The 23,746-nt window shown below is 41.4% G+C and overlaps 1 protein-coding gene across 1 annotated transcript in view; it reads right to left on the reverse strand.

Annotated features, from left to right (window-relative positions):
• Positions 1–284: 284 nt before the first annotated feature.
• Positions 285–23,746, reverse strand: part of NUP155 (nucleoporin 155) — a 55,521-nt gene continuing 32,059 nt past the window's right edge. Inside the window, exons 21-35 of the mRNA XM_084781527.1 lie at positions 22,396–22,493; positions 20,966–21,096; positions 18,806–18,997; positions 17,765–17,903; positions 16,983–17,118; positions 14,889–15,042; positions 14,608–14,712; positions 13,874–14,028; positions 12,577–12,706; positions 11,602–11,715; positions 8,873–8,993; positions 7,472–7,582; positions 5,303–5,439; positions 3,051–3,157; positions 285–2,053 (exon numbers count right to left, since the gene is read on the reverse strand). Of these exons, the coding sequence (XP_084637653.1) occupies positions 1,915–2,053; positions 3,051–3,157; positions 5,303–5,439; positions 7,472–7,582; positions 8,873–8,993; positions 11,602–11,715; positions 12,577–12,706; positions 13,874–14,028; positions 14,608–14,712; positions 14,889–15,042; positions 16,983–17,118; positions 17,765–17,903; positions 18,806–18,997; positions 20,966–21,096; positions 22,396–22,493 (1,969 nt within the window). The 3' untranslated portion in view covers positions 285–1,914. The remainder of the gene's footprint in view (positions 2,054–3,050; positions 3,158–5,302; positions 5,440–7,471; positions 7,583–8,872; positions 8,994–11,601; positions 11,716–12,576; positions 12,707–13,873; positions 14,029–14,607; positions 14,713–14,888; positions 15,043–16,982; positions 17,119–17,764; positions 17,904–18,805; positions 18,998–20,965; positions 21,097–22,395; positions 22,494–23,746) is intronic.

Consider the following 23,746-nt stretch of genomic DNA (forward strand, 5'->3'; position numbering starts at 1 on the left):
TAGGAAAAGATAAAAGTAGAAGCAGAAATATATTCAGTGTATTTACATAACTGCCCGACTTGAGTCAGTGATAACTCGAAGAGAACAGTGCAGGCATCAGCAGAAGTGGAAGCCTGGTGCGTGCTTAGATTCCCGGTACCCAGAAGCCTGGGGCAAGAGGATAAAGCGTATGCCTGCAGCCAGCCTGGGCTACACAGCAAGACCTTGCCAAGGACAGCAAGAACAACAACCACACCACCACAGAAAGGGGTGGGGTGGGTGAGGACTGGGGACACACTCCAGCATGTATGGAACCCTGTGTTTAATGCTCTGTACAAAAACTGGGCGTGGTGAAGCATGCCAATAATCTTAGCACTCAGGTAGTGGAGGCCAGAGAATCAGAAATACAAGATCACTCTAGCCAGCTAGAGCTTGACACCAGCCCAGGTTACATGAGACTCTGTTGCAAAAACCAACCCAAACCCAACCCAACCCAACCAAACCAACCCAACCCAACCCAAACCCAAAAACTCTTTCCTTCTGTCATTGATATTACTTTGGAACATGTAGTCTAGTGTGCTAGTCTAACACATTAAAGATAATTAGGGGTTGAGGGCATACCTTCAGTGGCAGAGCACCTACTTGCTTAGCATGAAGACCCTGGATTCAACCCACCACATTAAAAAACAAAAACAAAAACAAAAAAGCTGGATTACTAACTAACAATTTTGCTTTATCCACTACGGCTTAGATGAAACCTGTGTTGTGGTCTCTGGTAAGAAATGGGGCTGGAGAAACCACATCAGAGAGGGAACTCAATGCATAAGCTGTAGAAAACAGAGGGTTTGCAAGTGGTTTCTTCTCAATGTGACACGGATTAGGATCTGCCGAAAGGGCGGATACAACACACAGAGGCATTGTTGCCAACGTTTTAGATTTGGTAGATGTGATAGGAATTAAGTTTATAACACATTCCCTGCCGTTGCTGCTGTCGCTGGCTTGAAGCATACACTTTGAGAACGAGGGCTCTATGGAAACAACAGTCACTGTATAGCCGTGGCTGAATTATACCTCAATATATACACCAGGCTGACCTTGAACTCAAGTTCGCCCTGCCTCTCCTCCCAAGTGCTGCAACTAAAGGCGAGCATCACCACAGCTGGCTAGCCATGTAGGTTTTAAGTACAAACAACAGTGCTATCACATGTTCAAATAATCCTGTATCTATATACAACATACACATGTATCTTTCACACACACACATATAAAAATGGATATATAAAATCTAACATGGTGAGAGGGAAAGAGAACCTGAAAGGTTGTAACTGATAAAATTAGTGGTTCAGGAAGTTCCTAGAAATTAACTTAAAATGAACATTTAAGGACATCTATAGCAACATCCATAACAACAGAATCCAGCACTATTAGAACAGACCCAGCCCACAAGGTTTTGTTTTGAGACAATGTTTCATTATATAGCCCTTGGTCTGGAATTTTCCACGAGTTCTAGATAGAGATCTGCCTGCCACTGTCACCCCAAGGGCTGGATTTAAAGGCATGTGACACCACACCTGGCATAGCCTAGGATGTTGATACCAACATCCTAGATAAACATGGATATACAAATAATACATAATCTTATTTCAGCTTTTTGCAAATCGATCTGTGTGTGGTGCTAGGCATTGAATCCAGGGCATTTTACAAACTACACAAAAACGCTAGCACTGAGGTACATAACTGAGTCCAACTAATCAATTTAACATAACATACTAGTCATAAAAAAGAATTCATCTGGCAAATGTCCTAGCTGTAGATAACTCTCACTCGTTAGAAACACATTTCTCCCAGAGTTCTTGGATATACAACACCTGATTTCTGAGCCCAGCTGAGCTTTTATTTTACAGACCCAAGGCCAGCAAGCGGTGTACACAGTAGTTAATGGAGCCGTTCCAACTTTGCTTGGAGAGATTTAAAATTCCCAGTGATGGTCTGCACGGCTACTGAAGAACTCATCGACTGGAGTTCCACCAGATAACCACAAACAGCATCCAGGCAGAGGTTTGTAAATCGTCTCCTGTAACGGGAAAGGCAGCAGGTCACACATTTACTTTTCTTTGTGTAACACAAATGTATGAATTGATTTTTCTGTGTATGATGCTATGCCAGCACATGTATATTTGCACTGTGGACATGCCATGCAGCACATGTATATTTGCACTGTGGACATGCCATGCAGCACATGTATATTTGCATTGTGGACATGCCATGCAGCACATGTATATTTGCACTGTGGACATGCCATCCAGCATGCTCGGAAGTGTACTCAGAGCCTCTGCAGAAGGAGGAGGAAGTGCTTTTTTTTTTTTCCAAGACAGGGTTTCTCTGTGTAGCCTTGGCTGTCCTGGACTCACTTTGTAGACCAGGCTGGCCTCGAACTCACAGCGGTCCGCCTGCCTCTGCCTCCTAAGTGCTGGGTTAAAGGTGTGTGCCACCACTGCCCAGCTCAGAAAAGTCTTTTTACAAAGATGAAAGGATGTAAATAATATTAACAGGAGTCATCCTTTTAGGCCCCCTTAGCCTTCAAATTGAGGGTGTTGATTATGAGATAGCTGTCCTCACTAAGATTCCCTTTCTAGTTCCAGGTACTTAGCACTTACTCAGTTACCTAGTTCTTGCTTTTCAATGCAAGGATATAAGAAAGTTCATCAAAACTTGGTCTCAAACAGCCCTTTGAAGGGGGTGGATTTAAGTATAGCTGGTTAAGGGTCTGAAGTGCTCAGTGATTAAGAGCCACCAAACCAAACAAAAAAAAAACCTTTCCTTGAAATCATACCACAAAGATATAATTGAAATGTCTTGCAAATAGAGCATAAGTCAAAGTGAAGGAACATACAACAGTTTATAAATTATTTTCACTAAATTTGATCTCTTATGAGCTCTAATGGTTAGGTGACCACTCAAACAGTTGTGGCTAATGCACGTAAGTCTCTAGAGCATTCCACATCCATTCTCACCTTGTTACCTAGGTACTTACCAGAACTAATTAAATACAATACTTAATTTACAATTACCTCTCACAATTTAAAACTTGGCTAGAATTCTCAACGTATCTTGTTAATAGTACATGGATACAATCCAAAAGGTGCAATGGCCTTTTCACTCGGTTCCAGAATGGATCCTATCAAGAGAAAGAAAAATAATGTATCTATGTATGCATGTATACACACAATTTATCTTATAACTCATCAAGTGTGTGTGTGTGTGTGTGTGTGTAGTTTTCCTAATTATTTATATCAGTTAAAGAAATCTTTGGAGTCCAAGACAAAAAACTTAAAAACAAAAACATTAGAAGCTAAATAAGGCAGTGCATGCATGTCTTTAACCCCAGCCCTCTGGAGACAGAGACACGCAGATCTCTCTGAGTTCCAGACCAGCCTGGTCTACATTCCAAGTTCTAATCTAGCCAAAGCTACACAGTGAAACCTAGTATTAAATATCCAAAACCCACAAACAAAAAACCAACCAACCAAAGTGGCTAAGTTGGTATTTCAAACAAACACCATATTTGTGAGGTGGATTTAGCAGTGTACACCTGTAAGCCCAGCACTCAGGAGGCAGAGGCAGGCAGGTCTCTGTGAGTTCAAGGTCTATATAGTGGGTTCTTGGACAGCCAGGGCTAGATAATGTCCTTCTGCCTCAAGAATACAAACAAAATTTAAAAACACCATATTATGATACTTTTTACAAAGAATAACTGACTTTCCACTAGACCATATAATATGAAATTAAAGAAAAACCAGTATTTCTATAGGCTTGACCCACTAACCTTTGAATTTATGCAGTCTGAACCTAGAGTAAAAGAAACTAGCAGGTATAGAACTTAATCTGTTATTACCTGCATGACTGGCTCATACTGTTTAATGTTTCTACCCTAGTCTTTAGTAATGTAAGATGGAGACACTATTATGGCCTAAACATGAGGCTCAGCTGAGCCATTATTGAATAAGGCAGAAGATAGGTTGGAGAACAAGACTGCTACCAGGCAGATGTGCTACATTGTACACTGAGGAAGCTAATGCAGAAGGACCCTAGCCTAGACTATATGCGGCAAGACCCTGTCTAAGGAAACCAAAAAGCACTGACAGCAGCCACTATGGTACATACATACTGTTGGAAAGACCCTGCTGCCTGAGGTGGCAGTCCTCCTGGTCTAGACAGACATTCTAAGCTTGGCGCTGGACTGAGGACCCCCCTCTGCCCAGCAGGGCCTCCTGCTCTCTGCCTGATTCCATCTGGAGAGCGCCTTTAGCCCCTAATCACATTTGCTATATGGCCTTTGCCACAGCTCCCTGCTAGCTCTCCCCTCTCTGCTCCTATGGCTATTGTGCTCCTTTTCACGTGATAGCAGTGTGCTGCCTAATGCCTTTGTTCTCCCCAAACAAAACTCAACTATCTCCCTGAAGTGGTTCCCAGAGTGGTCATTTCTGTCATGCTCACAGCCTTCTGACCTGTGCTTCGCCTTCTGTTCCTTTTGTCTTTGTGGGCTGGTGGCTAACAACTCCCCAGGAAAGAGGAGACCCACAACACACACCCACACCCAGGAAAGAGGAGACCCACAATATAAACACACACACACACACACACACACACACACACACACACACACACACACCCCTCACATACAACAATAAGGCTCTGGAAGGGAAGAGGAAAACACATAGAGGTCAGAGAAAAGGACAACCTAGGATGTTGTTTCTCAGCAAGGGTCCATCTCAATTTTTTTCTTATTTGAGACAGGGCGCCTCATTGACTAAGAGGCCCCAGAATGCACCTGCCTCTGCCTCTCCAGTCGTGGGATTACGAACATACACCACTGCACTTGGTTTTTGTATGGGCACTTTACTGGCTGAGCATCCCTATCCCCTACAGAACATTTTTAAAAATGAGGTTATAAGACTAAGTGTGTTATTATTCTGTTTGCTTAAAGCAAGTAAGCTGAGAGCTGTAGTCGTGAGGTAGAACACTTGAAAACAATGTGCAATCATTTGATCCCCAGAAACAGTCCCTATTTTGATTTATCTACAAAGATAAGAATAAATACAGATAATTATATGTGCCAATATAAAAATATTAACATTTTATTCATGATACATAGCAAAGCAACTCTCAGTTAAGTGTCCGTAGTTTATTTTACTTGGACAGTTGAAGCACATACCCACAGAAAACATCTACCTAAATGATAAGATGCCTATAAACATGCCAACAAAGTACCATACTCTGTATCGGAAGAATTAGGTAGGGAAGGTCATTTAGTTTTCATTACCCGTGATTTGAAGAGCTGATCGTAAACTTCTAGTAGTCTCGGTAAAGGCACTCCGATTTCATTCATGGTCTGTATCACAAACCCCACATCCCAGTTTAAAGTGCAAACTTGCTGCTCCAAGAACTGCACAATAAAATCTGGAAAAGAAGAAAGCCAGAAATTCAGATTAAAAATAAATAAATAAATAAAAGACTCAACAAATGCTCTTACTGCTAAGCCAGCTATGAAGCCTCAGAAATTGGAACTTTTGACTCTTGATGCAGCAAAGTGTCCAATTGTTTTATTAATAAGTGAATAGCTTCTAGTGGCTATCTGAAAGTGAATTTCAAACATATTGGAGGGCCAGAGACATAGGTCATTTGAGAAAATGGTTGCCCTTAAGTATCAACACTTAAGTTTGACATCATGAAAAAAAAAATGCCAATATGTGGTAGTATAAGCTTGTAATTCCAGCACTGGGGAGCCAGAGTCAGATGGGTTCCTGGGGCTTGCTGAACATACCTCTTCAGGGCATGTTATTTCACCCCTCCCTCCCAAAAAAAAGGAAAGAAAGAAAGAAGTATACTTAGGAAAGTCTCCTGACCTCCAAACTCATGTTTGTGAACATGCATGAGCACCTACACCTATCCGCATGCACACATATCATTTTGGGGCCATGTTCTTAGTATGTAGAAGGCTGTACGTGTAATCGCCAGGACCAAAAACAAAAAGCAGAACCTCAAACAAACAAATTAAAGTAAAATATAGCATGTCAGTTGGAGGCAGAAAGCTAACAGTTGCCTTGGGCTGGAGGGGAGGAAGGCTAGGAAGTGACAACTAGTGAGTGCAGGTTCCTTCCGGGGATGACGGAAATATCCTAAAGGTAGACTGGGTCAGGTTATGCATGCACACATTTGTGCTAAAACCATTACACTGTACACTTTTAAAGATATTAAGAGGAAATGAAATACGAAAAATGTAGAAAATAATTTTGGAATTGTGGAAAATAAATACTAGAGAGAGCATAATAATTGCAATATTTCTACTTCAAAGATTTTTTAAAAGGTTTATTTATTTATTATGTATACAGTGTTTTGCCTAAATACCAAAGAGGGCACCAGATCTCATTATAGATGGTTGTGAGCTACCATGTGGTTACTGGGAATTGAACTCAGGACCTTTGGAAGAGCAGACAGTGCTCTTAACCTCTGAGCCATCTCTCTAGCCCAATATCTCTACTTTAAAAAATCTGTATACTCAATAGCCTGTCATAAAGAACCATTATACTTCAATTTAAAATATATATTTTAATACTCCACCCTCCATGTACTTACTTGATGCTTTTGGGGCAGGGTCCACATACAGCCACATAGAAGGTGGCCTCAAGTGAGGAGAACCTTAAATGCCTCAACATCCTGTCCAATCTAGATTGAGATTACAGGCAAACGCAAAAACCCCTGGCTCTATATTTATTTTGAAAGCTCTAACTGTAGTCTCATTCTTAGTATTCATTACTGTTCTATTATAAATAGGTGTTAAGCCGGGTGTGGTGGTGCACACCTGTAATCCCAGCACTCAGGCAGGCAGAGGCAGATGGATCTCTGAGAGTTCAAGGCCAGCTTGGTCTACAAGCAAGTCAAGGACAGCCAAGGCTACAAAGAGAAACCATGTATTGAAAAACAAAAAACAATAATATTATTATAAATATTAACTACATTTACGATACTTGAAATTTGAAAACAACCAATGTGAATGTCCATGGACAAGAGGTATCACTGAAATAAGAAAACAAAAACAAAAAAACACCCGAACTGTGGACTCCCTCTCCCTCTCTCTCTCTTACACACAAACACACCTGTAATGGTCTTGCATTACTAATTAGGTATTTTTATTTCTTATTTGATACTTGCATTAGCTTTCCAACAGTGTTATCACTTAAACTATATTGCTTTATCGGGAAGCATAAGTCCAAAAATGATATAGAAACTGAAAAGCTGCTCAAAGAAAATTTCATAGTCAACTGTTCATTAATAAATTCTGTTATTTTTCAGGGAATCTTTCTGGAGAGTCAGAATTAAAACTGCTACACAGTAAATAGACAAATAGCAAAAAACCCCTCTATAGGCCAATAAAGTTTTCCAAGGGAGAAAAACCATTAAACAGAGACAAGATAGCGAGGTTGCTGCTTACCCAAAGGAAAGAAACGAGGTGTGCCAGCATAGATCTTGCCAAGGAGGACAAGCTTGAGGCTAAGGGCATGCATCCGATCTGATGAGCTCAACGTTACACTATCATTCAGTTCTGGAAGAGACATGTCAATAAAAATCCCCATCATCATCATCATCATCATTTTGGTTTTTCAGGACAGGATTTCTCTTTGTAGCCCTGGCTGCCCTGGACTTGTTTTGTAGACTAGGCTGGCCTCGAACTTACAGAGACCCACCAGCCATCATGCACAGCTTAAATCACATTTTTAATTTAATTTAATTTTAAATTTATTCAGATTACAACTCAATTGTTATCCCATCACTGTGCCCTCCCATTCCTTCCTCCCTCCCTCCCTCCCTCCCTCCCATTTTCACCCTATTCCCTCCCCTAGGTCTAAGACCCAGAAAGACCTCCTCCCCCACTATATGGTCATAGGCTATCAAGTCTCATCTTGGTAGCCTGCTTATTCTTTCTTTGAGCGTGACCAGATCTTCCCACCAAGAGGAGGTGGTCAAATATGGAGCACCAGAGTTCATGCCAGAGATCAGTCCCTACTCTCCATATTACTGTGGAGAATGTCCTGTCCATTGGCTAGATCAGAGTAGGGGTTTGATGTTTACTACTTGTATTGTCTTTGGTTAGTGCAATAGTTTGAGCAGAGCCCCCTGGGCCCCGATCCACCCATCATGATGTTCTTCTTGTAAGTTTCTAGGACCCTCTGAGTCCTTCTATTTCCCCATCTCCTATATTAAATCACAATTATTTTTTATTTTTTATTTTTATTTTTTGGTTTTTCGAGACAGGGTTTCTCTATGTAGCCTTGACTGTCCTGGACTCACTTTGTAGACCAGGCTGGTCTCGAACTCACAGCGATCTGCCGGCCTCTGCCTCCCGAGTACTGGGATTAAAGGTGTGTGCCACCACGCCTGGCATCACAATTATTTTTAATGTGAAATGTTTACAATGGCTACTTAATTGCTTCAAGATTCAAAATAATTCAGGGCTGATATTTGCATTAATTTAATTAGCAGATTCTGTGCTTCCCTGAGCATGTGATGTATGTCTCACAACAGTACTGGTTATAAGACTCCGAGGGAGGTGTTAAGATAATTATGAGGTGGTATATACCAACTGAATTTTCACTGAGCATGCTCCCAAATACTCACCAGGACCACACTCAGTACAGTCACCTTCCCACTGTACGCATGTGTTCTCCACATGCCTTCTAGTAGGCACACAGCCCATTGCCACCGGCCTTAGATATAGTGTGTGTGTGTGTGTGTGTGTGTGTGTGTGTGTGTGTGTGTGTGTGTACTGCTCCAAGTTTGTATTCTTCTGGATCATTACAAATCTACAGTGACGTACCTGAAACCAAACACCTACCTTTCTCTATGATATCTTGCCAAAGTGTATGTACCAATATGGGATCTGAATACCCAGCACAATGAATGATTGCAAGTTTACACTCTGCAAGTTTAAACGGGTCAGCAAATTCCCCATAAAGCTGTGGGAAGAAACCCCAAATTAAACATTAAACTGCAGGTTTAGTGATTAATAGTCAACTAAAAACTATCAAATCTCTTATCTGAAGTATATAAAATATAATACAAGTTAAATATCTATTATACAAAATTCTTAGAAACAAGCAGTTTTAAATATGTGCACATACACAAGATACACTGAAAAGGGGACTGAAGTTTGAATGTCAAATTTGCATGTTTCACATACACTTCATACATTTAGTCCGAGGGAAATTTTATATAAAATTTGTAACAACCTTAGGTGTTTTGATAGTGACTCATCACAAAGTAATGTGTGGAATTTTCCACTAGCAGTGTCCTGCTGGTGCTCAGTTTTGGTGTTAGCACTTTCTTTTTTTTTTTTTTTTTTTAAATATTTATTTAATTTTAATTTGTATACATTAGTATGGGGGTGTCAGATCTTGGAGTTACAGACAGTTGTGAGCTGCCATGTGGGTGCTGGGAATCGAACCCGGGTCCTTCGGAAGAGCAGGCAGTGCTCTTAACCACTGAGCCATCTCTATTGAGCTAGGGACTCCATTTGAGGGCATCCTCAATGGGATTCAGCATGCGCATGCTATTTTTCTTAGCTAAGAGGAGGACGCTGCTTGGTGTCCTAGAAATAGCGGCCTCTAAACCAGGTTAATGATCAAGGGAAACACCAGGTGATGTTGGCACTTGCCTTTAATGCCAGTATTCAGGAAACAGAGGCAGGTGGATTCCTGCGAGTTTGAGGCCAGCCTGGTCTATGGAGTGAGCTCCAGGACAGCCAGGTCTACACTTTGTCTCAAAAAATAAATAAATAAATAAATAAAAATAAAAATGAAAATAAAAAATAAAAAAATAAAAAAATAAAAAAGCCAAAACCAAACCAAGTAAGAACAACAAAATTCAAACAAGAAAAGCATCAAAGAACCTCCTTATAGAGATGGTCTCAAATGTGGCAAACCCGCCACTGGGCAAAATGTACTCATTTTGGCCACCCACAGAATTCTGCCTAAAAATGGATGCATGCAGAGTTGACAGCCAAACTCTGCCAAGACAAGGTAAGCAAGACCTCAGTAGTTCCTGCCTCACAAATACGTCTGTCAGATATGCTGGGCCAGAAGGATGCAGATGATGCTCCAACGTTACAGAGAGTTTTGTATGATTGTTCAGGCAACAAACTGTTGTCTCTGTCTTTTTTTTTTTTTTTTTTCACTTAGGAAGCTGCTAACTTGCACTTTCTGTATACTCAGGTGATTACTTTTATTCCTTCTCAAGTCTCTCATGGGGTTGAAGATCAGATAGTTTAGTTTTACAGTTAAGCTTAGTTGTTTAGGGGTTAAGATGTTTTTAGGTCTAGATAGATGTTTTCAGTTTATATAGATGAGATATGATAGATACTGATTTACATTCAGATTTTCAGACCCACCAAGATAAGAAAGATGTTTTCTTCAAGGTTGCCAAATACAAATAGGCAAAAAGCTATGAATGTAACATTAATTCCTGATTGTTTTGTGGTTCTTCTTGCTGTAGGTAGTTTATTGTATATATGTGTAATAATATAAATATATATGTTTAAAAAACGAAAACTCAAACAAAACTAACCACCAGCACACTCACCCACCAAAGAGCCCTGGGAATGACAGAGCTCAAAGTGTTATAGAGCACTTGGAAACACACAGAACAATGCCCAGAGAAGAAAGGCACTATGGGGACAGTGCAGAGCAAGAGGCATGGGGCGTTAAGACTATAAACTAGGACCCAGAGGGTCCTAGAAGCCTACAAATAGAACATTATGATAGGCAGATTTGGGAACAGGGGTCCCACTCAAACTAGGCACCAGACAAGGACAATACAGGCGGTAAACCTTAAACCCCTACCCAGATCTAGACAATGGACAGAACACTCTCCACAGTAGAGTGGAGAGTGGGATATTACTTTCTCACACACTCTGGTGCCTTACCTCTGACCATATCCCCTGGACGGGGAGACCTGATGGCACTCAGAGGAAGGACAGCAGGTTACCAAGAAGAGACTTGATACCCTATGATCATATAGAGGGGGAGGTAATCCCCCTCAGGAACTGTCATAGGGGAGGGGAATAAGGGGAAAATGGGAGGGAGGGAAGAATGGGAGGATACAAGGGATGGGATAACCAATGAGATGTAACAAGAATAAATAAATTAAAAAAAAAAAAAGACTATAAACTAGCAGATTTTAAGCTGACGGCACATGCCTGCAATGCCAGCAGAGGCAGAAGGACTGGCACAAGTTCAACAGCGGCAGGGCTACATTGTGAGGCCTTGTCTCAAAATACAAAATCAAAACCATAACTACAAAAAACAGCAACAAAAAAGTGTGCTGGCTTTAAGACAGCTCTCACAGGAGGCTAATACCGGCACAGGCTGTACTGCGGCAGGTCTGGCAGGAACAGCTCCGCCTTTTCTAGGAGTCACAGTAAGTTGTGTGCAATGGCAGGAACCCGTCAGTCGAGGGACAAGCTGTAAAGACAAGTTTCTCCTTTCCCTTTCAATGGAGCAGATGACACACACAAACGGATTTCTAAAAGCAAGGTGATATTCCAGGAATTTCTCTGGCTTTTGTTACCTTAGTAATGTCCATCAGCTCAGAATCCAGCTGAGAAACTGCATCCTGCACTGAAGCATGATGGGAGTACTGCCTTTGTAGTGTCTCCTGTATCTGAAGTTGGATCCTGGCTACCTAGGTTCAACAGAAAATACGATGTATTAGTATCTTTATAACAGTCAACAGGCACTTGAAAAAATAATTCCTCTACAAGTTTCAGTTTGCTGAAGCGAAGACAGTGCATTAACAGACATATTGCAGGAGACTATCCTCTCACTGTAGCTGATGCCACAGGAAATGAGCCGTGACAAGGAACACTGCTGCCGATGTAATGGCCATTAGTAACCCAGTGATCCCAGGGAGACAAGTTTCTAGGCTGCACCTCCAGCTGCCAAAGCCATATGAAACAAGATCATTCCAGAAACAAGAAAGGAAGTCACACATTGTATGCCAGGGCTGTGGTTGTCAAAGACTAAATGTGCATCTTGTCAAGTTTTTCTCTTCTTCCTCCACTAGATAAAGCAAACCTCTTTGGGAGCTGTAGTATCAGAAGAGAGTCTGCATCCCTAGAGCGACCACGGGAAGGAAAGCAGGCAAAACACATGCCTAATTTTTGTGAGAAATATGCTCTTCCAATTAGATAACCAGAAGATTCTTAAAAATCTCAGTTAAAGCAGATTAGACTCCGTACATTTACTTATGACATCCCAGAATAAGTGACAGAGGCCATGTGACCCAACTGCTACTGATCAGTTGAGAAAATGAAACAAAACAGAAATTATGGATAAGCTATGTAAATATTTCAAACTATGCCTCCAAGTCCCAAACACTGTTCTCTTAAGAGGTACATACAAACGTGTGATAAGTAAGCATTTATGGACAGAGTGTTTAGAATTAACAATGGCTTCAGCAGAACTCTGAGTCACAGGCACGAGGACACAATGGCACCCTGTGGCGGCCACTCCACTAGACAAAGCCTGAGTATCCAGTACTTACCTCCATCTTCTCTTCTAACTCATGCAGGAATTCACCGTCCGCAGCTATGGACGAAATGGCAGTGGAACTCTTCGCACTAAGAATGGCTCGAGCAATGTATTCTAGTCGCTGCTGAAGTGAAATTTCTGTGCTGGGGAGGGAAAAATCTGTAATTTTAGCCACACCGCTTCTTAAAATCTGATGATTCAAATATATCAAGTCAGACATACTATTTTAAGAGAAGAACGCCCCAACAAAAGAGATCCCGTTGAAGCAACACAATGAAATAAAATGCTTTTAGGTGACTGCCATATAAACAGTACCTAGGACTTCCTAGGATGGCTAAGAATAATCCTGAAGTGAGATGTGGGTCTAGATCAGGGTTCAACCCAAGACTACCTCTTCTATGATCCATAAGAAACATTCAGCAGTCACATAACCATAAACTATAACAAACACACAGCAATCACGGAACTGTAAACTATGCAGCCATAATGGATTTAAACTCTACCTCTCATCGCCCCCTTTTATGGTGGTGGAGAAAAACGCAGGCCTGGAATATGTCAAGAAAACATTCTACTACTGTGGCATATCCCAAGCATTACTAATGTTAATTCTTAATTACAAAGCAACAACAAATTAATAGAGACCTTCATTGAAAGTTGCCTTTTAAGCAGGGCCGTGATGGTGCACACCTATAATCCTGCACTCAGGAGGCAAAGGCAGGTCAATCTCTTGTGTATCAAGCCAGCCTGATAGAGTCAGTTCCAGGACAGACATGGCTACACAGAAAAACAAAACAAAACAAAAAAACCCAACCAACAAAAAAGTTGTCTTTTATTATATCAAAAATTAAGACTTCAGGCTGGAGAGATGGCTCCGAGGCTTCAATTCCCAGCAACTACATGGTGGCTCACAACCATTTATAATGAGATCTGTGCCCTCTTTTTGCAGGCAGGCCAGCACACATGCAGGCAGAACACCGTATACTTAATAAAATAAATCTTCAAAAAAAATTAAGGCTTTATATTTTGCATGTGAAGGCAACTTTTAGAATTGAGTGGTTATAGAGGGCAAGGAGCCACAGGCAGACATCTGTAATAAACACATTACCAGTATCCCTACCAGCCACAACTGAACTACGGAGGGCCTTGAACATGCTAAGTACATGTTCTACCAGTGAGCTGCCCTCCTCACGGGTGCCCCCCCCAACATAGGAGCCTGCTTCACTGCCTAGTCTGGCCTCCCTGGGTTCAGACGGCCATAACCACACACAGCTGTCCTACTCCTTACAACGAGACTGTTATTACCTCCTTACCTGTGCATGTCGGCCAGTTTGGACAGGACCCGAGCAGCACTACTGAAACTTCTGTTCTTCTCATAATACCTCCAGAGTAAATCCATGTATCGAACTCTATTTTGATCCACTTTGGCCATTCGGACTAGATGTGGCTCCAGAAATGGAGAAGCAATCTAGAAGTTGCAATTACAGAGAAAATTTTTGTGATCACCTAGATGTTTTAAAGTAGGAAAGTGTATTTTGGGTGTACGTGTATACCTTGCCTCTTGAAAATAAGCAAAACTCAATCCAACATCAATAGGTGAAATAGGAAAAATTTCTCATTACAAATGATTTTCATTATACTAGATGAGGAACTTTCTATAATACAGTAATAAACAAACAAACAAACAAACCAATTCACTATAAAATTCTAATTCTTTAATGAACTTTGAGGCTACAGTTACTGACTCTTAGCTCTAAAGGCACCCTTGGCATGATCAAGGAACAATGACACAATTAAGTCACCTTAAGGACTTGATGGCAGAGCCTAAGTACTAACCCAGATATTGCTACAGCACAGTGCTACTACTCAGACCAGCGTCTAGACAACACTAAAGCATTAGTCTGTTTTGCTCCTTAGAAAAAGAAATTATATACTTAGCTTAATGCTAATATCTACAATCTAATTTCATGTATCTATAAAAACCATACTTACACAACTTAGAAATATAAATTAACAAAAATTTTACTGCACAAACAATATTTTTTACCTGTAGTAGTTTATCTGCAAGGTCAGCTTGTATTAGCCAGTTATAAAGAGCAATACTAAAGAGCTCATCCTTGGATCGCTGAGCCAACTTAAGCATCTGTTCAAACTAAAATAAACAAAACAGAGAAAATTAGCATAGTTAAAGGCTTTCTCACTGGACCCAACAGCTCACAGCTGACCTCCTGGTCAGGAAATGCGTTCAGCAGTAATGGGCGGTGGCTATGCCGCCGCGTTCTAATGCAGCCAGCCCTCTTCCAGAACGGGAGCACGCCTGTCCCTTACGTGATGTCCTGCTTCTTCATTGCTCAGCATGTTGGGATCTGATGATAGCACTGGAGGACCAGGTTTTTTGGGGACACTAGGAGACTGAGGAGCAGCCTTACTTTGGTTTACCAGCTCTTGAAGAGTGTCTGTAATGCACTTGTAACTGTTTAATCTGAAAAAGCAAAGGGTCAATTACATTACTTAACTAGAAAATATATTCCTCATATGAGAGCAGACCAGGTCACACAAGACAAGCAAGCAAGCAAGCAAGCAAGCAAGCAAGCAAGCAGAAGAGCGTGATGATATCGGCTATACATCCAACATGTAAAGGCTGCAGCAGGACTGATTTTGAAGCTTGTTTTAAAACCCAAAACTTGGAATTGGAGAGATGGTTCAGTGATTAAGAACCTGGCTACAAAAAACAAAAACAAAGACAAAAACAAACAAAAAGAACCTAGCCACACTTCCAGAAAACTAGGGTTCAATTCCAAGCACCAACATGGCAGTCCAGGCACAAAACTGATACATGTACATGCAGGTAAGACACCCATACACATAAAGAAATCATGATGATAATATTTAAGATTCTAAAACCAAAGCTAAACCAAACGCTATATCCTCTTATCCCTCCCTCAAAAAATCCAATATATTTTTTCAAAAGATTTGAAAACCATTTGGTTAAATATAAAATGATAAAAATCACAAATAACATGTGCAACAACAAAAACTTTTAAAACCAGCATTAAAAAAAAAAAGATCCTACAATTTTGTGAACATTTAAAAGATTTTCTTTTTGAAAACAAAAAACCCTATTTTCAACTGAAAATAGAAATAGGAGAAGAAGAAGCCAGTTTTGTTCTCAAATCAGAGATCTCCAAAAAAAAAAAAAATACAGTAAATAAAATAATAAATAAGAGGAAGAAAATCCCAGTTACAGGCCCAAACCATTTATAAGGGACAGGTGTAGTAGTCCATGCCTTTAGCCCCATTAGTTGGGAAGAACTGGCAAACTGCTCAGTTTGAGGGCAGATCGCTTTACACAGATTTCCAGCTAACCAGGGACACACACTGCGAGAACACCCTAATAAACCACTGTAAGCGCTGAGATGGCGGCTCAGTAATGACACAGTGGCTGCTGTGCAAGCCTGAGCACCACCTGAGTCCGTGCCAGTCGCTCCGGCACCATGTGCATCAGGGAGGGACTGCTTGTGCTCGGCCTTGTGACTGCCAGTCCAACTCCAGCTTCAGTGAGACTCTGTCAAGGAGCCACTCGTAAAGTGACAGAAAATTGGTCACCTGATCTCTTAGATCGTGTTGCAAGTGTGTATGTACATATGTGCATATCACATGCACAAAGACACAGAACACTTTAAGTGCTTTCTCAATTTTCATGAGACTAAAATCTTCCCCCCCTCCCCAGGCAGGGTTTCTCTGTGCAGCCTTGGCTGTCCTGGACTCACTTTGTAGACCAGGCTGGTCTTGAACTCACAGGGATCCGCCTGCCTCTGCCTCTCAAGTGCTGGGATTACAGACATGTGCCACCACCGCCCAGCAAGACTAAAAATTTAACTCTAGACTATAAAGTATAATCCGGATTCAGGACTTGATAAAAACCAGCTCTTTTTTTTTTCTTTTTCTTTTTCTTTTTTTTCTTTTGGTTTTTTTTTTTTTTTTTTTTTTGGTTTTTTGAGACAGGGTTTCTCTGTGTAGTCTTGGCTGTCCTGGACTCGCTTTGTAGACCAGGCTGGCCTCGAACTCACAGCGATCCGCCTGCCTCTGCCTCCCGAGTGCTGGGATTAAAGGCATGCGCCACCACGCCCGGCTTCTTTTGGGTTTTTGAGACAGGGTTTCTCTGTGTAGCCTTGGCTGTCCTAGACTCACTTTGTAGTCCAGGCTGGCCTCAAACTCACAGCGATCCGCCTGCCTCTGCCTCCCAAGAGCTGGGATTAAAGGCGTGCGCCACCATGCCTGGCCTAAAAACCAGCTCTTTTTAAGTGAGGACATAACCAAATTTTATAAGGGTTGTACTTGAAATGTTCCTTCCCTATACTTTATACAAAAAAAAGGGCTGTCTCTGAAAGCCTGGCAATCAGCTAACGGTTGAGAACTCACCTCTCTTGGAAAGTCTGAAGACCAACTACATCTTCCTCTGGTTCTCCATGTTTATAGAAATGCAGTCCAAGACCCTGAGGATCTTTTTTCTCAGCAGCAGTAAGAGAAAGTTCCACAACACCCTCATAAAAGCGCACTAATGAGAAAGACAAAGGCCAAGGATTCAGAGCTGCAGCTTAACCGCAGAGGCTTTTCCTTAGCAGGTGTAAGATAATGCTATATTTCTAGTAAATGTCTGTTATTCTGGGAAGAGCACTGTAAAATATTTCTGACATATCTACTTATTGGGGGAAAAAAGGGTCTAAATTGGCTGGAAGGCAAATATTAATGGGTCTCTTCTTGGAAAGAACCTTTATACATATAATAGCAGAAAAGTTTCAGAGGAAAACACTGATTCAAATCTGTGCTCACAGTTACAGTTTTTACTTTTTAAGGCATTTTGTTTGTTTATTTGAGACAGGGTCTCTCTGTGTAACCTTGGCTGTCCTGGACTGTGTATAATCATAACCCCAGGCTGGGAAGGAGGCAGAGGCCTCAGAAGCTCAAGGCTGTCCTGGGCGACAGAGCTCAGGCTACATGTGAGACTCTCTAAAAATAAATAAGTGCTTGTCTCTCGTGTACAGGTGCTAGGCTTGCTCTCCAGGGCACAAGTCAAAGTAAGGCTTTAGCCGCAGACGTTAGATCTGCCTCTGAGAAGAGACTCTTCCTCACTAGGCTGTGCTCATACACCAGCCTCTGACCACTGAGGGGACCAGAGAGGGGCTGAGCGATTCGCTTCTCACCTTGCCTGTACTGAGCACAGACACTGGGAAGGTCCACTTGGTTGCTGATTTTCTGATATTCCTTCAGAGATTCCCTGAGCATTCTTTCTTTCTCACTCTTACTTTGAACTTGTCGGGAACGCTGAAGAAGCTCATTTGCCTAAAGAGATGACAAAAGCTTAAAAAGAGACAAAATCAAGCACGCAGACACTGGTGTCCACATATGTTTTAGTCTGTCTAAATTTACATGTGGTTTATTATCGTTATAAATAAAAATTCTACAACTTACTTCTTAATTTTAGGCAGAAAAGTGTTTTGACCAAAAAAGTCCTAGCTAGTCTTACTTCCTCTGCCAAGTATGTTAAGTCAGACAGCTTGTCTGGGGTGCTCTTGCCTAGTCAATACATTAGTGGTCAGCAGGCACTTCATCATTGACACTTATTATTTTTTTTCACCTGTAGGAAAGGATTAATAAAACCTCATTAACTTTGATTCACTCCAGATATACTTAAAGTTTTAGTGATTTTCCTTATGTTCTAAGGAAGGAAATGAACTCCTTAGTAAATTTTCTCGTTTTTCTAAATTAAGTTATTTTCCTTAATTGATAACCTTTGCCTTTTTAAAATTTATGAGTATGAGTGTTTTGCTTGCATGTATTATCTGTGTTGCATGCATGATCCTGATGCCCACAGATGTCAGAACAGGATGTCAGACTTCCTGGGACTGGTTTTATAGACAGTAGTGAGGCATCTTATGGGTGCTGGAAATTGAACCTGAGTCCTCTGGAAAAGCAGTCAGTGCTCTTAGCCACTGAGCCATCTGTCCAGCTGTATAACATTTGTCTTTTAAAAGATGGCTTAAAAATATTGTCAACAATTTTCTATATGTAACACTTAAAAGAGTATATATTTATTTATAAGAATCCACGTATTTCAACCTCAAGTGGAGTGCAATAGGGGAGGGTCTAGGGTCATACACTGAAAACCCAGGGTTCTCCGTTCCCATTCATCACATTATGAAACCTCGTAGATAAAAACGCTAAGAAGCAGTGAAGCGTCACACCTTTGAACAGACTGCATCGTCTGTGCTGTACAGAAGTGGGCAGATGTCCTGCAGGTGTAAGCTAATGCCATCTACAGCTGCATTGTCTCGGATATAGCAGTTGATAAGAGACGCAATTAATGCTCCGGTGAGCTCTTTGTCTCTGATAACCAGATCCTTAAAGGTGGTGATCTTCAGCTGCTCCTGAAATTCCTACAAAGAGGAAAAGCTTTTTATCAAAATCATACAATACTTTATTTTCACACAAAGTGTAATTTCTTTCTCTTTTTGGAGCGGGGAAGGGGGGAAGGGGGGGCCAGCTTAGGGCTTTTGGTGTATTTTTGTTTGTTTGTTTTTTTTTTTTGAGGTTAGTCTGATGTATTTTGATGCCAATTATTGCTTGCTGTCTCCATGCCTCACTTAAGAGCCTAACCTGTTTGACCAATGAAAGGCCATCACCCCTGGGCAGGGCAAATGGGATAGGCATGACTAAGGTTCCGGGGCTTGGGGAGACAGAGAGAATCTTGGAAGAGAGAGACTGGAGGGGAAGAGGAAAAGGAGGCTGCGCCATCTTGGGGTGGGTGGAGGAGGAGAAGCACATGGCCTGTGTGGATGGAGGATTTGGCCCAGATGAAGAATATTAACAAGTATATGGGATTATGGTAGAAATTATTAAAACCAGATGGCATGGGATACCTGCCCCACTGTGGGAAGTAGTTTAGGGTATTAATATCTGCCCTGCTCCAGGTTAACCAAGGCTATTTTAAAATATAACAGGTGTCTTTGTCTTGATTGATTGCTAGTGGGTTAAAAAGTACTGCTGTAATAATAATTATAGGCTTGATAATAAATATTATTAGACCATACTGGTAAATTAACAGCAACATTGGGGGGCGGGGGGGAGAGGGTTTCTCTCTGCAGCTCTGGCTGTCCTGGACTTGCTTTGTAGACCAGGCTGGCCTCAAACTCAGAGATCCACCTGCCTCTCCTCCAGAGTGCTGGGATTAAAGGCGTGTACCACCACCACAGCCCACTCTATTGTTTTGTTTTTTAAGACAGCATTTCTCTGTACAACCTTGGCTGTCCTGGACCTGTTCTGTAGACCAGCTGGCCTTGAACTCAGAGATCTGCCTGCCTTTGCCTGCCCAAGTGCTGGGATTACAAAGTTGAACCACTGCGCTGGGCTGGGGTTAGGGTTTTTCCAGTGATGTATTTTCTTAAATTTCAACAAAAATATCTACAAAATATTCAACGTTTTGGGGACAAATACCTAATTTGCATTCCTTGAGCACATAATTAGTAATGGAAGGAAAGGAGACTTTCAAGACAGATCACAAATGATAGGTAGGCTAAAAAAGAATCCACTCTAAGTTTATAATCCAACACAATTTAAAGTATCTTACCTGGCATGGAAAATAAAATGGTTTTCATTAATTAAGTATATGAATTTTATTTTTAAAAAAGGAAAACAAAAAACCGTAAGTTTAAAAGTAAGAAAGATTGGCACCCACCACTAGCTGCTCTGTCCACTAGTAAAGACAAGCGAGGAACACCTTTTCACTTTGAAACCAAGAGTTTAGGAGACTGGAGAAGCTGCTCTTACAAAGGACACAGGTTCAATTCCCAGCCCCCACGTGGAAGCTCATGACCACCTCTAACTCCAGTTCCAGGGAATCGGATGCCTTCTTTTGGCAGCATCGGGCAGGCATCAGGTGCTCTTACACATGCACAGGCAAAGCAACACATCAATGTTTTAATTATTCTTTTGAGATGGGGTTTCCTCTACACAGCCCTGGCTGTCCTAGAATTCATGCACTATGTATACCAACCTGGCCTACAACTCGGAGACCCACCTGCCTCAGCCTCCACCCAAGCGCTGGGATCAAAGGCATGTACCACCACGTATGGTACACACAAATTAAAATAATACTACAAGTCAAGACTTAAACATTTGGGGTATCAAACAACCCCAAAGGACAAAAACCACGTCACTCAGAGCTGGAGTGATGGCTCAGCAATAAAGAGCACTGGCAGTTCTTCCAGAAGACCCAGGTTCAAGTCCCAGCACTTACATGGCAGCTCACAACTGTCTGTAACTCCAGTTCCCTGGGGTTCTGACACAGCATACATGCATCAATACACATAAAAATAAATAAATCACTTAAAAAAAAATCACCTCACCTTTTGAAGTTCTCCTACAATGACAGTAAACTGGTGTTCACAAAGGAGTTTCCACAAAGCAAGAGCCTGGTACGATTTTCTAACCAGCTGTTGGATTGCCTGAAGTGAAATCTTCTCACTCAGTTGAGCCTCTAACGACAAAACGCAATTAATGAAATTTCCATCAACTGACATATTTAATGACTCTGTTTTCTTATATCAAACAAGACATTGTTAAGAGTGAAATAGATAACAGTGACCGGTGCATTCAGGTTTTCACCCTCATGAAATACATTTGCATGCATACACATGAAAAACACTTGCATATGCATGTATGTATGAAGAATAAAAACATTGAGGTGAGTTTGTCTCATTTTATAAGTATTAGTTCCACCCAATGGACATTTAGACTGCTTCCAACACAGAGCTACTAAAACAACACCACCTTAGAAGGCTTTCTGGAAAGCACCATCAAATTTCTCAGGACTGAGTTTCTCAAACTTTGCATTAATATACCCTAGTGCATTATTAATTAACAGCACTAAGTCATGTTAATTTGCCTTACCTTTTAAGCAAGCAGATTATGTCAAAAGGATAAACATTATATTTTGTGTGTGTTATATGTTACAATAAAGTGTTATTCAGTTTTTGACTGGAAATTCTAACACATGCTATAGCATAGAAAAATGAAAAAACAGTATGTTAAGTGAAGTAAACCAGGAATAAAATGAAGAAAACTGCTCATACCAGGTACCCTGAGTAGCCAAATGGCCTGGTGACAAGAGAGGGAAAGCAGGGCGTTACTGTGCAATGGTTAGCCCAAGCTTCACTGTGGAGTAAGGGAAAGGCTCAGCAAAGAGGTAACCGTTGCACAACTCTGAACAGACTGACTGCACTAACTGAACACTGGAAGGGACCCAGGGGCCCTACGCTGAGTATGGCTGTTCCAGAGACAAGGGAAGCAGCTCCTCAGCTGTCTTCCCACTGGTGACCCCAGCAGGCTCAATGCTCACCCAGATGGTCCTGATGAAACTGAGGGTCAGATCTCAGTCATGAAGCTGGAAGGGACCTGGGGTGTGCATGGAGGTCTGACCAGAGCAGGACGGGAGGAAGGACGGGAGGAAGAGAGCAACCAGAGGGTACAGGCATGTTCGAAATTGTCAAAAATTAATTTTAAAAAATCCATCAAATAGAGTATCTCATGCTTTCTGGTGGCAAAGGGGCAAAAATCTTTTGGCTGAAGGAAGTTTGGAAAGAAACAATTTCTATGCTGCTGTTTTCTTCCCGATCACAAAAGTGGCACTTTGAATAATGATAATAGAAGGAAGGAAGGAAGGAACCCTGTTTTCACACACTCTAGTTCTGAATAAAGGCAGTCCATTGGTCCCTATTCGGGTACCACAACTCTTTGGTGCGTCACCCATGCGTGACTGCTCACAGAAACACTTTACCGTGAAACTTCCTCTGCAGTTCCTGTTGCATTTGCTGGGTGTTTCCGTTCTCAGGACGCATGAATCCCACCAGCCTCTGCGGCACTTTGGCAGTAGTGCTGAAAGAGACAGCACAGAGTGTGGGTGTGACAGCTCACACACCAGAAAAGACAGCTGTTTAAGGTATAAGATTCCCCTCCCGCCTCCTTCCCTCCCCCTCCCTCCCCCCCTCTGCAGTTTAACTTTCCATTTTAGTAAAGCCGAAATGTACACAGCCCCACACTGGAGTACCTAATTGAGAAATTGCCAATTACTAAAGCTACAGGACTTACAGGCCAATATTTACACTCAGCAAGTTTAAGCACATTCTTATTTTTGAAACATTAAATGCTACAGCTGGATGCACAGCACAGAATATGCCATTACAGCAGAGACAACCACCTGTCTGAAGACTGCAAGGTGACAGAAATTCACTGAAAAGAACACATACAACCAAACATAATTTACAACAAACATCTGAGACCCTAAACACTTCACCAGTCTTTTGAAGTATTTATTTAATACTTAAAACAACTTTACAAAAACCTTGGTGTAATTTTGTGTCAGGTTGTCTTTTTTTTTTTTTTTTAAAGACTATCAGAAAGTAATGAGTACTGCCCCAGTGCTGGGCCTGCTTGATTTAGCTCAAGAGTTTATTCATAGGATTGTAAAACCTTATTGCAAGTGCCAGTCACTATGAAAAAGAAAAGTTGTCAAACTGGTTAGAAAGAAAAATCTTAAGAGATTGAATAGATGCTATTTAAAATAACATGTTTGGGCAGGTAGGCTAACTCTCATGACCAGAGTTCAATCCTGGGAGCCCAGAATGGAAGGAGAGAACCAATTCGGGCAACTTGTACTCTGACCTCCACACAGATGCCATGGCACGCCTCCCACACATACAACTCCAAAGAAATGTAACTTTTAAAAATAGAGAAATAGTAAGACAGAAATCTTATACATTCTTTCCTAACATCATAGAAAGAAACAATGTAGGCATGAGAAATAATACTGCACATTTTCACCAGCTCTGCTGTGGTTGGAAATACACTAAGGCAGCAGGAACTGCGAGAGAGTGAATAGGGAGGGACTGATAGGGTACAAGGAAAATGTCCAGGATTAGAAAGAGTGGTGAGTATGTATGTATGTATGTATGTATGTATGTACACACACACACACACACACACACACACACACACACACACACACCTTGTGAATATAATAGTCTACAAAAAAAGGCCCTGTTTAATAGGATCACTCCTGAGCTGTAGGAACACAAACCTTTGATTCCCCCAGCACTCAGGAGAAAGAGGCAGGAAAATCTGTGACGTTG

This window comes from Acomys minous (genome assembly GCF_964271855.1).
Source record: "Acomys minous genome assembly, chromosome: 5".
Classification (NCBI taxonomy): domain Eukaryota; kingdom Metazoa; phylum Chordata; class Mammalia; order Rodentia; family Muridae; genus Acomys; species Acomys minous.